General features: G+C 36.7%; 1 protein-coding gene across 1 annotated transcript in view; it reads left to right on the top strand.

Moving 5' to 3' along the window:
- ARHGAP24 (Rho GTPase activating protein 24) overlaps nt 1–18,239 on the top strand; it is a 397,185-nt gene that overhangs the window by 63,761 nt on the left and 315,185 nt on the right. The window contains exon 2 of the mRNA XM_040967005.1: nt 9,753–9,952. Coding sequence (XP_040822939.1) covers nt 9,773–9,952 — 180 coding nt within the window. The 5' untranslated portion in view covers nt 9,753–9,772. The remainder of the gene's footprint in view (nt 1–9,752; nt 9,953–18,239) is intronic.

Genomic DNA, 18,239 nt, shown 5'->3' with positions numbered 1-18,239 from the left:
CACATTGTTCCTTACATACTTGTTAGATTGATGCCGCAGGCAAGCTACTTCAGCCTCGGATTATATATAAAACAGGGACATTAGCTCTATTTTAAAAAGGTTTATGGAATACTTGATATTCATGGGACTGTGTATCTGTGATTATTATTTTTCCCAAACAATATGTTAGACATGTGAATAAATAAAGCATTTCAGTTCTTCCTGTTGCCCTGACTATGTAATTTTCATCTGTCTCTGGTGATTCTGTTGCCATTTACATTCATCTTTGCTCAACAGTTCTTCAGTTTGGTATTTCTACCTTAGTTCAGGTCCCAGTAAAGCTGAGCTTACAGTTTCCACTTATAATTCTCTGGCATCTTGGCATCTTCCACTTATAATTCTCTGGCATCACCTTTTTAAAAAGTGAAAAGAAATTAGTCTCATTCATAACTAATCTTCTCATCATAATTGATCAAGCACTCTTACTACATACCTTTTTTTCCCCCTGAGCTAAAAATATTCTGAGTTCTGCAGGGTGGTTGTGTTTTATTTCCTGGCTCCTGCAAAGGATAGGCAAAATGCAGCTTCCAAGCTCTTTTGCTTGACAGTTCTGAAGTTGCTGAAAGGAAAAGAGTAGTCAGTTGTGGTAAGAGGTTCACATGGAAGGTTCTGCTGAACTACATAATTTTAAAAATAAAATCCTAGAATGAAATAGATGTGCATAAATCCCAAGAAAAGGGGGCATTCGTGATGTATCTGGAACATAAGGCCATGCATACAGCAGGTGTGTACATACAGCAGGTTTTGCATAGAGACCCGTTTCCTCATTCAGCTGCCTTTGTAAGTCCATGTGTCTGTTCTACGCCACCATGTAATGCTTCTTAATACTTGATAGGCAATGTGAATTTGTGGTTGGGCACACAGTCTCTGCATCTACTTCACGTATGTTTGAATGCCTGATTGTTAAGATCGCCTTTCTGTGTCTGCATTTCTTCATCTGTAAAATAGAAGTATTAAAGCACACACTTCAGTAAGTTATTGTGAGAATGGCATGAATATGTTCACACACGTAAGCACCTGTACTCTGCCATAGGACTGTACCTAGGATCGCTGGAAACACCAAAATCTGATTTGCTCCCTCGATACAGCCATTGCAGCAGATAATGTATGACTTATGCTTTTTTGAATTTGCATCTTTTTCCTACCTTCCTCAAATTCTAATAAAAAAGTTATCAGTACCTCAGTATTATAAACTCCTGGGGGAGCAACTGGGCTTCAGTGATTAGACTAAGATTTATACACTTAGGGAACCTAGTAATTTTCTTGGGCTTACAAAGCGAGCCTGATGATGTTCAATCCGCAGGATTAATTGACAAAGAAGCAGCAGTCCTCATTGGAAATCATTAAGTACCTCAGGGCTTTTATTTGGAGGAGCAAACCTGAGCGTTCACTGGAGACAAATGACTATCTTCTTCAAAGTTACCCACTTATAAAGTCTTTTCTTTGAAGCACAGTTGAATGAAAAGCTGGTGCCACAGAGAGGCTTGAAATCATAATTCAGTTGGCAACATCTATTTTCCCAGGTTTGATTCAGGAATGGAACGTGATATTGAAAGTAATGTTTCAGAAAAGCTGCTATCTAAGCTTAAATGCATAGACTCCAGAGGACAGAGCCAGAGGGACTCCATTTGTGATACACACAGATGTTCTTCTGTTGTGAGGCAGGAGCCAGATGAGCAACTTAGCCCCGGTGAAGCCTGCCTCTTGCAGTGACCCCGCTGCCTCCCTAGCCTAGCTCTCTGCACGCTGTGTGAAATGCTCCTTGGACTCTGCCATCACAGTCCCGTCCTTTCCATAGTGTAGTCCTGTAACTGTTCACATTTAGAAGCTCTTGTATTTAAGATAGCTTTTCAAAGCAGTTTTATAGTGCATGAGAGACGAGAGAGATGCAAAAAGAAGCTTATACACAGCATTCATAAAACCAGGTTTCTATTGACATAATAGAAAAATGAGTGGTTGCCAAAAATGGTTTCAACAGAGAAATGAACCAGAGCACAAAGAATTTTTCGGGTGATAATTTACTCTGAGTGACACTCCTTTGGTGATCCATATCCACATACATGTGTTACAGCCCCTGGAATGCATAGCACAGTAATGGTATCCATGAACTCAAGGTGACAATGCTGTGTCATCAACTGGAACAGATGGAAACACTCTATTGGGGAATTATATAATAAGGGAGCGTGTGCTTTGTGGGGGCCAGGGTTAAACAGAAAGTCTTTACCTTTCTTTCGATGTTACTGTCAATTGAAGATGCTTTTAAAAGTACCTCACAGCAAAAGCGTTTAACATCAAGTTTCTCATCTAATTTTGAGAATTACAATTAGGCATTGGACTAATTAACGTACAAACAAATCCAATTCCTATTTCCAATTTCATGCTTCAGTTTTTATTTCTATTTGATCATATGCATAATATGCAATGATTTTTCCATCCTTAAACTTCTGTAAAGCAATTAGAAATGTATTTTTTTTTAAAGAAGTTGCTATTCCCTTCTTTTCCCAATTCAAATAACATCTCTTTTGGAGTGAGTGCCTCAGTTTCTATTTCATCTTAAAGACTGTCTACAGTTCTTTGCAAAACTAAAGTCACAGTGAATGCTGTTCTCCTATCAGTCCATATGTGACTGATAGGTTGAGGCTGTCTAGAGTATTTGTAATAAGGGCTCTGTGTATGTATCCAGGGAATTACTAATTATGCCTTCAAGAGCTCGAACAGCAGCCATGGAATATCCACAGATCTGTAAATACTTTTGTAATCTCATCAGTGATAGAATGTTTTGATTTGAATTTTGACTTATACTCAGGTTATCTGCATTAGAAATTCTAGGTGTTTTCATTTTTTTTTTTACTTACCCTTAGAGAGTGACATGGTATGGTAATATATATAGTTATATATTAGACTGTTCTCTCTGATTGAATCAAAAATTCCCGAAGAGGGAGCAGATTTTTCTAGAAGGGATGGAGCATAAAATATACAACAAAAACAAAGTAAATACTGAAGAATATTTTTTCTTTGATAAATGGTTCATTCTGTTAAGTAATCTTGGTTTCTTACTAAGCGAATATGAATGAATTAAAGCTTAAAATGAAAATTATAAATTTATATTCCTAATCCATCCCAGCATATACATATTGTTCTATTATTTATTTAATTTCACGTGAATCAAGCAGCAGGATTCTTGTGTTTCCTTAGGAAGCCAAATACAAATGAACAGAATTAATACTTTAAATTTTTCTAATTACTCCTTTCTAGTGACTTTTTAAACTTTTTTTGACTATCGTGTGTAACTCAGTTTCTCATGTTTGCTTCATGATTATACTATTAATTTTTTAAAAGAAATGTGTCTTTATATTTAAACTCATCATGATTAATTGTATCATGCAGTGACAGATGGCAATACTTTGCTCAGTAGTTTCCGACATTCAGATTGGCTTTAAGTAGCTATTTTTGACTTATGTTTTATGTTTAGTAGAGAAAGTCTGACATCTTTTCATTGTATGAAGTAAATGCCAATGTTTTGGGAGGTTTTCACAATATTTTGAATTAAGTTGATACTCTGCCATCAATTGCAATAGGTTTCAAAAGCTGACCGAAGCATTTATAGACTTACTTACTCATCTTATAGTTATTCAACAAATCCTGATTTTCTGCAATATGCCTATCTAGTATGTTTAAGAAATGAAGGTATAGAAAAGTACAAGAATGAGCAGGTGGTCCATATGTGATTAAACTAAGCCCATAGTAATACAGGATCACATGAAAGGGAGAATTCCTGTGTGGGGATGGCAGTGGTGTTGGTATCAGAGGTGGACAATTCCAGCTAACAGGGAAACATTGATAAAAGCAATAAAGTTGACCAGGAACACCAAAATCCTTTTTAAGGAGCTGAAATATATTAAGTTGCTTCCTGAAAAGCAGACATACACTCTTGAAATTTATTCTCAGAGCTACAACAATTTTTGTTGGAGTCTTTCCAATATTAGACCTAGAGTGTTTACTTCCTTACAGACACTGCAGTCTGGTTCTCTTTTCAAGCAAAGAAATGATAAGACAGCAAAGGACAGCACACAAGTGAACTGCTTCGTACTCATTAGTTTTCTTCGTTTCGGTGTTACTTTTTTTCTGCTTATAACCAGCTACTAAGATTTAATTGTCTGAATCTTGCTAGTTTTGTCCCTATTTTTTCATAAATGTATGTATTTGTAGAACCTAGGTAGACAAATTCTTATATATGACTCATTAGTTATGTGGAATGTGCATGCGTGCATCTCTACCAATTCTAGAATTCTGTCCTTTCTTACTGGTGTATTCCTCAGGGAATGTGCATGGATTTAGCATGTGTCTATAGGCTTAATAAAGTCTTCCTGCTTGCTCTAAACTGTGCCGTGAGGAGAAAGTCACCATCCAGGGTGCTCACACACCACAACGGAGGTATAGACAAGCAAAACCAAGCAAGACAGGAAAGGGTTTTTTGTGCGCTGTGCCGAAAAGAAAATAAGGTCAAATGGAGTGTGAGGAGAAATGGGAGTGGTGCAGAAAGCTTAGAAGTCCCTGCACTGAAAAGCAAGCACGCCACAGAGAGGCAACCAGCCGAATGGGAGAGAATCTGTAGTCAATGAAGGTTAATATCCGGAATATACAAGGAGCTCAAGAAATTGAGCAACAACAAAACAAAAACCCAGTGAAGAAATGAGCATAGGATATGAACAGGCATTTTTCAACGGATAAAATACAAATGGCCAACAGATAAATGAAAAAAAAATGCTCAGGATCACTAGCCATCAGGGAAATGCAAATGAAAATACAAGGAGCGTGCACCTCAGCACAGTTAAATTGTATGTTATTCAAAAATAGAAAAAGGAACGAATCTGGTGAGCATGTGGAGAAAATGATTCCCCAACTTACTATAGTTGAGTTTAAAATTTACTGTACATGAGTAAAATGATCATCTTCTCTTTGTTATTGTTTATAGTCCTTGCCTGTATTCCTGCTGAATTATAATCTCTTAGGAAGCTTTTCTTGTCGAGTTATTGATTTGATGGAGCATAAACCCTCTGACTATACTGTAAATTAAAATATGCTGTCTTAAAAATTAATAAGAACAAAATGGAAGGGAAAAATAACTAAATTACTAGGATTTTAAATTATGAATTAGATTGAATCTGCTGTCGATGCATTAATAACACAGTAACATAAGAACTGATGTGAGTTGTATTAACCATCTTGCATTCACTGTGACTCTGAGAATCTAATGTACCCACACATTCCTCCAAAATAATTCACAGCTGAACTAAAATATGAGGCTGGGCAGCTGAACTCAAATACACATGTCCGTATTACCCACAAAAAAGTATTTTAATGGTATTTTATCCTGAAATTACTTAGATGCTTACAGTATTAAAAGTGTTAATTCCTAAATCAAACACATTTGTGTATCTATTAAATGTTCTGAGAAATAAGTGAAGATGAATCTTTGGATTAACAGATGCACTGTAATAATGGCACAAGCATGTTGTTCAGTGAACACCACATGGCAATGCCCTTTAGTATTCTCTGGTGTGGTTATTATATAGCTTCATTTATTGATGCAGCAAATGTTTACTGAGGACAAGTAAGCAGTATTAAAAGGCACTGGGTGTATTGAGTAAAACCATCCCTAAGACTTCATGAAGCTTATGCTGTCCTGGTGATATGAAGAACACAAAACAGAAAAGAGAGAGACAGAGAGACAGAGGAGGAAGTGTGAGGGAGAGAAGGAGGTAGGGAGAGATGGAGGAAGTGAGAAAAGGAAGGGAAGGAGGGAGAAAGAATGATAAAAAAATAACATGGAAACAGAGAAAAGAGAGCTCAATGATGACGAAAAAGAGATAAACTAATTCATGGGAATGGGATGCTTGGTGAAGGCTTGTTGACAAAACATTTAGATTTTAACCTGGGAATTAGAGGAAAAGGCATTGACTATGCCAAGAACCTAAGCATAGTATTCTAGGTAGAGATGAGCAAATATTAATCCTTGAGGCATATAATAACTTGAATATTTCAAGAGCTAAAATGTGCCCAATAGGGTTGAATATGTGTGAGGTGTGGTGATGGAGGAGCAGGAGGTAGCATGAAATTATTTTGGAGAGTAAGTCAAGCCCGAGTTGAGTCAGAGCCTGGAAGGTCATGTTAAGACTGAAATTTGGCATAAGTACAGTGGGAAACCAATAAAAATTTTTAGGGTAAGCCTCATTATCTGATTTGCATTTTTAAAGGTTCATTTTGGCTACAAAATGGAGAATGAAGTATGTGTGAGCATGTACCAAAGTGTTTGTGTTTGTGGTTAAAAATGCAAGGAATGAGATCAATTGGAAGGCTGTGAAAAATCATCTAATCAAAAGATTATGACGGGGCATGTATTTAACCTCCCCGTTAGGATGTCTGCATCCTGCAATGGACACAGTCCCTGGGTTTGATATCTGGCTCTAGTTTGTGACTCCAGGCTCCTACTAATGCAAGCTGTAGGAGGTAGCAGCAGTGGTTCAAGTTTTTGGGTTCTTGCCATCCATATGGTAAATCTGGATTGAGTTTCTGACTTCCAGTTTTGGCCGCAGCCCAATTTCAGCCATTGTAGCCTTTAGGGAGATAATTAGCAAAGAGAAGCTCTGTCTCATTATCTGTCAAGTAAATAATAATAACAATAATAAAGTAAAATAACTGTCAAAAAACCCGATGGTGGCCTGCACTCTAGGGCAGCAGTATAGATAAAACCAAGTGAAGAGGTTTGGGATGTCTTTTTGAGATGAATTGTCTAGTGGACTTAACTGATTGATTTATATTCACAGTGAGGCAAAGTCATGAATTAAATGATCACTTTTTTTAAAACGAGGTAAATCATGGTGTCATTTACAAGATCAGGTGTTAAAGATCAGTTCAGAGAGTGATCATGTTTACTTTTAAACACAATATGAAACCTATTGCAAAATTGATCCGTTCATCAAACATTGATTAAATGCCACTATGTGGCAGATATTATACTAAGTATTGAGGCTATCTGGTCTCCCTATACTCTGGAATCACAGGATTTCAGAGGGCAAAGAGGGGCTGTAATTAGAAATAACCCAATTCAACATCATCCTCATCCTAGAAAGGAAGGATAGAATTTTTATCCAAATATAGCAAGATTTCTTTATAAAAAAAATCACCATTACTTTAATAAAATGATTTAACTTATTCAACAATAGCTGAAGCATTATTTTCCCATACAAATGAAAAATCTATTTCTTTTCTGCTTTACTGAGCTGTTACAATTAGTATTAGTATAATATTTTCTGGTGTATTTGAAGTTATAAAAATACAGGCATAACTAAGTGCTCACTGTGTTTCAGCCAGGCTTATAAACAACATGTGGGAAGAATCATAAAATATGCTCTAATTTACATGCATATTTTACCTGGGTATCAGTAATGTACAAAAATAATTGATTATTTCTATTTTAGTATTATTGATAGTAGGTTGCTAATTACTTCACAACACTTTAGAAATGATTTTGTTTCAAATCTAATAGAAAAACATAAATCTGAGAGAAAAGGAAGGAAAATTGGACCTAAGAGAATTCACTTCTTGTTGCAGAATGCATTTATTTGCAGGTGTGTTTTGGAATATTTGTTTTCAGGTTCTATTTAAGTTACATGGTAGATCAAATATGATATGGGTGGTTATGAGATAGGAAATTATATAAATATGAGCAACTTAAATACCAGGAAACAAGAAGACTGTTTAGGGTTAGCTAAATAAGGTTATTACCTAAGTTATGTTATGCCATTTACTGTTCAATTAGAGTGGGGTTTACTTAACTCTTTATAGGGGGTCAAGTGCTGTAAAAGGAAGGAGATGAAAGTTCCTACCCTAGAAGTATAATAAACTGGAGGCATTCTTTGTGATGCAGTCTACACTCATGTGTGCTGGCTCGGGAAAGGAGAGTGTATTCTGCAGTAAGAAGTTACCATCATGGGAATGCCACTTGGAACAAATGACATATGAGTATGTTTTATAGAGCTCCATTAATTAGACATGCATTTCAATATAAGCACAGAGGGGAATGGGTATTGAATGAGAAGTAATATTGAAACTTAGATGCTGAGACTTAAAAGTTCTAAAAAATGGCAATTAAAGCAGGAAGGGTGATACATATGTTGTATTCAAGTGAGAATAGTAAACTACTGAAAAGATTGTGTATATGATCAGAGTAAGTAATTGAACTCAAAGTTCTACTGTATTTCTGCAATTGGGATGGGAAACTAAATTTGTAGATTATACCTTGGAAGTTTGACCATTACAAACTCAATTTTAAAAGAAAGCAAAAACAAATAGACTGAGGAATTGAAGCATCATAGAATTCATAAGTAGGATTGTGTATTTACAAACTGATTGAAAATTCAGTGGTGAGAATAAAGAGCAGATAGAAGACAGCTCGTCCTCTAGAATCAATCAGATTTATGCAATAGAGCTTTGTGCCTGAATGTGTCTGAACAAGAATAGTCTATTCTTTATTGTTGCTATATATCTACATATCCTTGTCTCAAACACAAGGGTGAGTGTAGGTTTTTCAATAGCTGAATACATCCTTAGAAATAAGTATGAGACATGGGGGTATAATGGAACATGCATCCCTACATCCAGGTGAAAGATGAATTCCCAATGAAACTGTTGGACATGTGGAGACAATGGGATGCTGGACTGTTTGACATTGTTTGTACCAACAATGTTGAGGTACACTTAAATAAGAGACTGGTAGAATTATGATGCCTTAAGAACTATACTATTGTAACAAAATGGGAAAAATCTGATGGGGTGGGAGTTTTGCGGGGGGAATCCCAGCCTATACAAAATTGTACCACATAGTTCAAAATAAAAATATATTAAAAAAATAAATAAGAGAAAAAATTTGGAGGAAGCATTTGCAAGAGGAAGAGCTCTTTCATTTCTTAGTCCTGTATCTGTGTCTCTCCCAGGAAGCTGATTTCCTCTGTTCATATTTGGTCATCCAGTGAGCATCTCACCTGTTGTTTAATATTTTTCTAATGATGTTTTCCTGATGATGAACTTCTGCGCGTTGTATATGGAAGGTGTGGGGGTTTTATATTCCTTTACAGATCATTACAAAATTTGTTTCTCTTGGCATTTACTGAGATATGCAACAATGCCTGAAGTTTCATGGTGAATATGGGTGGGGGTAGAGGGGTAAGTAAGTGGTGAAGCAGACTTTACTTTCTAATTTTCAGTAAACCTTGACAGTGAAGAAACTTTCTACTTGACCGTGTGTTTGGTGTGGTGCTTGCTCAGTCAGTGCACACCAGACAGAGAGGCCATTTAATTTCAAAACCTTGCTTTCATTGATCACTTATTTTGTCAAAAATTGCTTTTTGACACAGTACCTTGAAATCATTCCCATTTTTCAATTGTACATAGGGTTAAAAAAAGAAAAAGAAAATTATCATCACACAGATGCTAAGCTCATTGAAGAATAAAAAGCTCTCTCCAGATTTCCTCTGGCACACTGCTGTTGTTGTAGCTTCCAAAAATACAGCCAATGAACTTGTTCACAAATATATCCTCTTTTCTTTGCTCCCCATACCTCTGCTTTTTTTTTTTTAAATGGTGGTGTTTAAAACGTAATTGACTGTAGCAAAGCATCTTAATATTTCTCCCTCTTTTTGTGTGCTAAATAGGAAAGTCCATCAGCTTGATCATGGAGGACAACAATGACTCCACAGAGAATCCCCAGCAAGGCCAAGGGCGGCAAAATGCCATGAAGTGTGGGTGGCTCAGAAAGCAAGGAGGCTTTGTGAAGACTTGGCATACCCGCTGGTTTGTGCTCAAGGGAGATCAGCTCTATTATTTCAAGGATGAAGATGAAACCAAGCCCTTGGTAAGTCAGAGAAAATAAGTAGCACTGTGGGCCAAAGAGATCAAAGGAGATATACTTGCTGGAAATTAGTGGAGCCTGAGGCTAACCCAGTCTCCTCGGTCTGCTTCAGTCTGTAGGTGCGTCATACTTTCTCCTCATTCTCTCCTTTGACTCAGAGATGTTGCACTTGCTACTTGGGATGGAGAGGCTACGCATACTTGATTAATACTAATTTCAGTATTTCTTAACCTGAAGCAGAAGTTCTAGGCCCTCATAAGCTTATTCAATGAGAAATTTTGAACATACATCTGCTGGAGGTACCTATTATAGCTAAAACATCTTCATGCTTCTCAGAAATACATTGAAATAACACATTTGAAGGCATTACACGCAACTTTTGCTAATTTCTAAAACATGTTTAGTATCAACTCTCTGAGGCTTGCACTCTATCTAACTCACAGAGAACATGAACAAAGTGCTAGACTGAGCATTGCTCAGGCATCCAACCACTACACCTAGCCTGCTGCTCTGGAAATAAGTTTCTTCGTGGTTCCATAGCACTTTTTTGCCTGTTTGCATATCATTCTTTGTAAATCTCAAGATGGCAATGAGAGAGATGCAAAGTCTCCATTTGTAGTTTTAGACTCCAATAAACTTTCTTGGCTGTGACCACTGTTTACTAGCTGATGCAAAGAGATGGGAACCGAGCATCACCTCTGTGTTTGTACTCCGACTCCGGATATACACACAAAGAAAAAACAGATGAGTTCATATAAACTTCCCTAACAGGTTGTTCTTGTTAGAATTTTGGGCTAGGCTTCTACTTCAGTGTCTTAAGTTTCACAAAGAATTATGATTTCACAGGATTCTCACTCTTCTAATTGAATTATGCAAAACTAGCTATATCAGTCATATTTTGAATTCTCATCTACCTTTGAATTTTTAATAGGACCAGACACTAGGAGAAGTATTTACATATGTTTTCCTATGAAATGTTTAGAAAATTTAAGAAATATTTACTAACCATATTTATGCGTGACACTAAACAGGCAATGGTGTCAAAGACATACATAAATTAATAAACTTGTCCCATACTTATGTCATGAAAATTATAGCATATTTGTTCATCTATTCTCTTATTTATCATAACAAACCAATGGAAACTAAGGAATATATTTACAGTAGAGAAAATTATGGTTTATAAATATGAGGCAACATGACCACTCCCATACAGAGTGCAGAAGCAAACTTAATGGTATCTCTGTCTCTTTTCTTAACCTCTTGGGTGCATTTTCTCATTACACCTTAATTTATTCTGTATAAAATTCAGATTAAACTGTTATATTGAGCATAAATCTATATATACGAAACTCAGAGAAAAAAGATTAGTTTCATGTATTAAAAAAAATATTGCAGAGCAGAGGAACAGGTTGTACTAAATGGAAACATGAATCAGATTCCCATATTTGATCACAGGGACTCTTACTAGGACCAAGTGCTGGGTGGACTTGATCATTAATCAGAATGAGTACGCAATCAATGATTTCACTAGATATGATCCAGGATCTGAAATGGGCATTGGAGGAATAAACCAAGAATTCAGGTTCTGAGTGACTGGCAGCTGAAAACAGAACAAACAGATGTTGCGACTGTTTGGGGATTCCAAAGTTTGCCCTGTTAATGAAATGAGATTCTGCAGACCAAGCTTGAATCAGTGTTTCTCAAATTCAGTAACTTGCAAGTGACAAGTTGTAGACAGCTGAAGCCCAGTTTGAGAAATACTACTCTTAGACGTTCAGAGAGAATTTTATCATGGTATCTTGGCCAGTGCCTCTATGTAACCATTCACAGACCATGATTATTTTGATTAAACATTTAAAATCTAAATAGGAAAATGCAAAAATGTTGTGATGACTTAAAAAGAAAATTACATGATAATGAAATTCTGGTTTAATTCATATCCTAAGATAACAGTATTCTTATATTAGTAGGTTACTGTGGCTTAAGACTTAAAATATATAAGACAAATTGAGTTGTATTAACAAAAATTAAAAATAAAGTTAAGAGTCAAATACAGACCAGCAACCACTACCCTGCACATTTTCTTGATTTCTCTTTTTTATTTATTATTTGTTAAATATTTATAATGAACAACACAGTCACAGTTTTGAATAAGCAGTTCGGAATTTTCTTTTTTTTACCTCATCTTTCATGGCAATTCAAGCAAAGGGAATTCTTTCTTTAGAATTTTAATCATCTACATTAATGTTTAAACACATATACAAAAAAATCAGAGAAATGACTGACAGCTTCTGTAGAGAGTGCTTGAGAAAAGCCCTTGCATTGTCCCATGAATACACCGATTCCTTACAGTTATAAATATCTCCATCAGATGATGGTGACCAATATTATGAGATGTGGTGAGAGAAGGAAGGGAAGCCTCAATAAGAAGGGATATAACCTGAGTTCTGTGGTAAGCAGTGAGGAGCGGTCTGCATGACACCTGTGACCCTCAAGCTACACACACAATCTCTTCTAAAAGAGTCAAGGCAGCTCTGTCTTAATGTGTGGATGTGGAAACTGGGTGAATGAATATAGCTTACTAGTGGGGGTTTTCTTTTTTCTGTGCCTCAGTTTTTATGTGTACAGGATCATAATGTCCTGATTCAGTATGTGAGATACTTAATTGCTTGAACCAAATGTTGATATTTTAGATTTTACTTCAAATTTCACCTTCCCTTCTAAATATTCAACAACCTACTCAAGAAGAGAATGCAGAAAGTTTCATTTTTCCTGTATTTTCTTTTTTTTTGTTTTCTTTTTTGTAATCATCTGCAGTTTCATCCTTTAAGAAACCCTAGATTTAGTTATCTTAATAGCTGAGTAATATTCCATTATTTATCTATTTTCCTATACCCATTATTTTAGTCAGTCATCAGTAATGGAAATCTGGGTTGATCTGGTATCTTGGCTATAAGCATAAGGCTGCAAGTCACTTCTTCCTATGCCTATTTTGTTTGGGTAAATCCCAGGCATGGGATGGCCATGTCATATGGTAGATTTATTTTTAGATTTCTGAGGAATTGCCATTCTGTCGTCCAAAATGGTTGCACTAGTTTACATTTTCATCAACAATTTATTAGAATGCTTTTTTCACTATATCCTCTCTAGAATTTATTGTTTTCTGGTCTCTTGATTTTAACTGGGGTGAGGGAAAGCTTAGTTGTGGTCTCTATTTTTTATTTTTATTTGTGTTTGTATTTTCTTAATAGATAGTGATCATGAACATTTTTTCATGGTCTGTTGGCAATTTGTACTTTATCCTTTGAATGATTATTACTCATGTCATTTGTCCATTTATTCACTGAATTGTTTGTTTAATTGCTATTGGTTTTCTTTCTTCTTTCTTAAAGACACATTTATTAATTTACAAGTCACAGTTGAGAGAGAGAGAGAGAGCGAGTGGGAGAGATTCTTCCATATACTGGTTCACTGCCCTGATGTCTAGAATATCCAGGCTGGAGCCAGAAGCCAGGAGCTCCATCCCACATCAGCAACAAAGTTCAAATACTTGGACCATCCTCTCTGCTTTTCTCAGGCCATTAGCAGGTGGATGGATCAGAAGTGAAGAATCTAGGATGCCAAACCACAATGCCTACACCTGCTGTTTAGTTTCTTGAGTTCCTTATGGACCCAATATTTACATTTATCAGATACATGGTTTGGAGACATTTTATCCCATTCTGCCAGTTGGCTTGTCATTTTTTTTTTTGAGTGCTGATTTTTTGTACAGGAGTCTGTTAGCTTAGTATAATCTCATTTCTTTATTTCTGCTTTTGTTGCCTGTCCTTTGGTCTTATCCAAGAAGTCTGCTTATTTCAGTGTCTTACAGATTTCCCCCAATGTTTTCCTCTACTAATTTTATAGAATCAAGTTGTAGTTTTAGAAACTTGTTCTTCTATGGAATATAAATTAGAGGTCCTTTTCCATAATTCTGCATGGGAAGGTTCAGTTTTCCCAGCAGCATTTGTAAAATGGGTTATCCATTCTCAATGGGGTAATATCAACTCATTTGCCAAAGATCAATCAGCTGTAGGTACATGGATTTCTTTCTTCGGTGAAGCAGTTTGCTTTTAGCCAAAGTGCAAAATACAGCACATGAGTTAAGGCTATTCTGCCTTAAGCAACTGTTTAGTGACATAGCACATGGATGTTGAAAAAGATTGAGTAAGCTCTGGCCCAGATTCTTAAAATAGCACCAACAATTCATAAAGAAGATATTAAATTCTAGGTGCATAATGGACAAGTGCAGTTACTGTATAAGGTAATAATTATTTTACTAAGGAAATTTGTGAAACAAATTAGCCACAGCAGGCCTGTCACCATTTCAAGGCTTATGGATTTAATCAAGGGAATAGATGTTGAACCTGAGCAATGAAAGGTAGTTCAAACATCTATTGGGTTATGTGTATGTGTATGGTGAAGAAAAACCAGGAGCCATAGTCATTTGGTAGATGGTTGGGAGTTGGTAAAGATCAGGGATCTCAGTATTTAGAAAAGAATAGAAACAAAAGGTGAGCTTGAAGTAGTAAACAGTATGTTAAGAATCTAGGAAATGGTAATACATACTTTAGATTTTACTTTGAGACTTGCATTACTCTATTTTTGTTTACTGATTTTTGAAGTTAGAGTTAACCAGTTAAAACAGGACTTATTTTGTGTTTTGCTTATCCTGGAGGAGGGAATAAAAATAACTATTTATTTATTTATTCATTCATTTATTTATTTATTGGAAAGGTAGGTTTTCAGAGAGAAGGAGAGACAGAAAGATCTTCCATTCTCTGGTTCACTCTCCAAGCGGCTGTGGCAGCCAGGGATAAATTGATCTGAAACCAGGAGTCAGGAGCTTTTCTCCAAGTCTTCCTTACATGTGCGTGTTCCAAGGCCATGGGCCATCTGATACTGCTTTCCCATTCCATAAACCGCAAATTGGAAAAGACATACAGAGGCCAGGACACAAACCAGTGCCCATATGGGATTCCAGGGAATGTAAGGTGAGGATTTAGCCACTAGGTCGTCACTTCAGGCCCATAGTGGGGGAATTAATACCGTGTACCCCAAAAAGTTTCTGCTGACAATCCTGGAATTCTGGTCTTCGTGTAGTTGTCTATTTCATATTATGATATAATGTCTGAAGAAAATACTGTAAAACAACTATGCTGCCTATAAAGGCTTGATCTCTAATCATTATTTCAGCAGGAATTATGAGCAGGCTCTTCAGGAAACCGTTGACTTTAGGAGGAAGATCCCTTCAAATCTGTTCCTGCTAAGGAGAGAACCGGGGGCGGGCGGGGGGGAGGGAGGGAAAGTGCCAGGGAAATTCAGACAAAGGAGAGGATCATTGGTAGAGGGATCAAGTGATGTAAAAATATTTTTGATCTCATATCTTCCTCTGAAATAGCCTTTGTCCACTATATGCATTTCCTGGGGAGGCTGTTGAGCTCTATTTTCTGTAAAGTTTCTCAGATCAGATTGCAAGGGTTCAGGATTACGCTTTACCACTTGCTATAGACCTTGTATCAGTAACTTTGTTATTCTATCTGTAAAATATTATTAAAATAAAGCCTGTCTGCTAGCTTCATTCTTTGTATTATGTACAATAATGGTTATAGAATGCTTAAATTTTGTTACAAGTACTTAATAAATATTAGCCATCATCATCATCATCGTCTTCAACATCATTTCTAGCATCTTCTATCATCAGGATATACCAGCAAAGCAGCTTAGAATTTAGGATCTATAATATACACATAATTCAGTGAAGAACACAGGAAATGATAGATGATCATCCCATGTAACACCATGTAACATTTAGAAGGACTTTTTTTTTGCTGGTCATCTTAACTTTAGAGATGAAAACTATGTTTATACTTGGGAACTGTGCTGTGGATGCTGAAGTCCCATGGGGCAATCATGCAGAAAGCAGTGCTTGCATTGTAATATGCCTTTTCTATTTGTTTAAATTACCTTTGGGGGCTCCTTTAGAGCTAAGCCTGTGATAGCCAAGGAAACTTGAGAAAGTATATTTGCAAAGTTTTTCACCTATTCCTTAACTCGATTTTGTAGGAACTGGAGGACTTTGAATTTTGCTTTCCAGATTCTTTCATAATGACTGACAGCTTTTATATTTGTGATGCCATTCAGCATATGGTGCCAGATAGTCTATTGCTGTACTTTCGTATTAGTACAAATTGAAGTAAAGTACCATTAATACAGCTGAGAGAGAAGAGAATTTAAGGGAAAAAAACCCACAATTGGTAGAAATGTAATTTATATGCCCTTTGGGGTTTGCAGAAATCTGGTACACTACTTTTTCTGTCCTTGATATACAAAAAAGTTTTCAGTCATCTGTTACTTATTCCCTATTTGGCTTCCTTTGAACAGTTGAGTTTCCTCTCTGCCCTTCTTTGCCTTTATCCTACTAAATCCAGCTGCTGCTTATTTCTCAAGAGTTGCTGTTGTGTGCTCATTGATTCAGTGACTTGATGAACTGTAACTGCATGAATTACAGGCCAATTTTAAACATATTGATTATTTTGTTGTAGAGAGAAGCACCTCCTATGTAAAACTGACTGTTCTCATTTTCTAAATTTTGACTTCTTCTCCAGCACAAAATTTTCAGGGTATTTTTTACTTCTTTTATTATTACCACCAAGTATTGAATTAATATGCATCATTTGCTTTGTCCCTGTTTCAGTTGTTAGGCATTTGGGCTGTTTATATTTTTACTGTTCTGAATAATACTTCTGTGAACATCCATAAGCAAGTTTTTGTGCACATGTTTTCATTTCTCTTGGTTGTAGATTTTGGAGTGGAATTGTTGGTTTATGGAGGAAAATCATTTTTAACCTTTTGAGGGATTCTGTTAGTTTTAAATGCTTACATTTTAATGTAACTTAAAATTCAAGGTTCACATCCAGTTTATGTCTCAGCTGTGTCCCTCCAAACTTCTCCACAGAACTTGTCAGATATACTTCCAGCAGCGAGGAAGCACCACATGTACTTGTTCTTCTGTCTGCCCAGCACTAGGGATGTACAGGTGTGTGAATGTGTGTGTTTGAGACAGGGAAAAAGGAAGAAGCTATGACAATCTTTCCTTCTCAGGGGAACAACAACAACAACAACATGGGCAAATACATCTGTGCCTAACAGCCCATCACTGTCTGGAGACTGCACGTCCATGTTGGCTTCTTTAGTCTTTCTAGATTAGAACTGTTGGCTACCATCATGGGTGTGTGAGTTTGTGTCTTAACCTCTGTGCTCACATTCTAACTCTTGGAATGGATACCATATCCTGTAAGATTTTGTTGCTGGCATCTCATGACTAGGGGACCCCCCCCCCACCTTTCTATGGTTTGGCTTGAACTCATTGAAAATCCATAAAAGCTCACCTGGATGGATGTGGTCTTGTAGGCTTTTCCTGATTGCCACAGAATTTTCTGCTTTTTGTTGACTATTTTGGCATAGGTACAAAGCAACACAAGCATGTAACACATTGAGGAGTGAGGTGCTAATCTCAGTTGCTGGTGACTCTCTTTGGCATTCTGCCTGTTGACAGGAATGGTCACAGATTATCTTCCAGAGTCTGCCCTTGTCAAAGAGGGGAGGGCTGACAGTGATGGCAAAGACATTGGTAGCATTTGACTGAATTGAATTCTATTCTAGTATCTCTTAGGACAGAAAGCACTTAACACATCTGTATCTCTGCTTTTGGACTGCAGAAACCAGTGCTGGACAATAGGATATCTCATACTCAAAATCACTACAAAACCTTGTGTCATATTTTAAGAAAAATATAACCAGTAGGTACAATGTGCATATTTCTTTTTAAAAAATATATTTTTAAAGATTTATTTTGTTTTTTTATTGTAAAGTGAGATATACAGAGAGGAAGAAAGACAGAGCAGAAGATCTTCCATCTGTTGATTCACTCCCCAAGTGACTGCAACGGTCGGAGCTGAGCCAATCCGAAGCCAGGAGCCCAGAGCTTCTTCTGTGTCTCCCATGTGGGTGCAGGGACCCGGGGCTTTGGGTTTTTCCTAGACTGTTTCCCCAGGCCACAACATGGAGTTGAAGGGGTAGTGGGGCTGCCAAATTAGAACCGGCTCCCATATGGGATCCTGGCCCATGCAAGGCAAGGACTTCAGCCGCTAGGCTACTGCACTGGGCCCATATGTACACTTCTCATTTGTCCAGATTACTGGGCCAAAAAAATTCCAGTATTAACCATAGTCTTTCATGTGGTGGC

The sequence above is a fragment of the Ochotona curzoniae genome, unplaced genomic scaffold, assembly GCF_017591425.1.
Source record: "Ochotona curzoniae isolate NIBS_2020 unplaced genomic scaffold, NIBS_Ocur_1.0 scaffold_4506, whole genome shotgun sequence".
Lineage (NCBI taxonomy): Eukaryota > Metazoa > Chordata > Mammalia > Lagomorpha > Ochotonidae > Ochotona > Ochotona curzoniae.
This window is presented reverse-complemented; position numbering and strand designations above follow the sequence as displayed.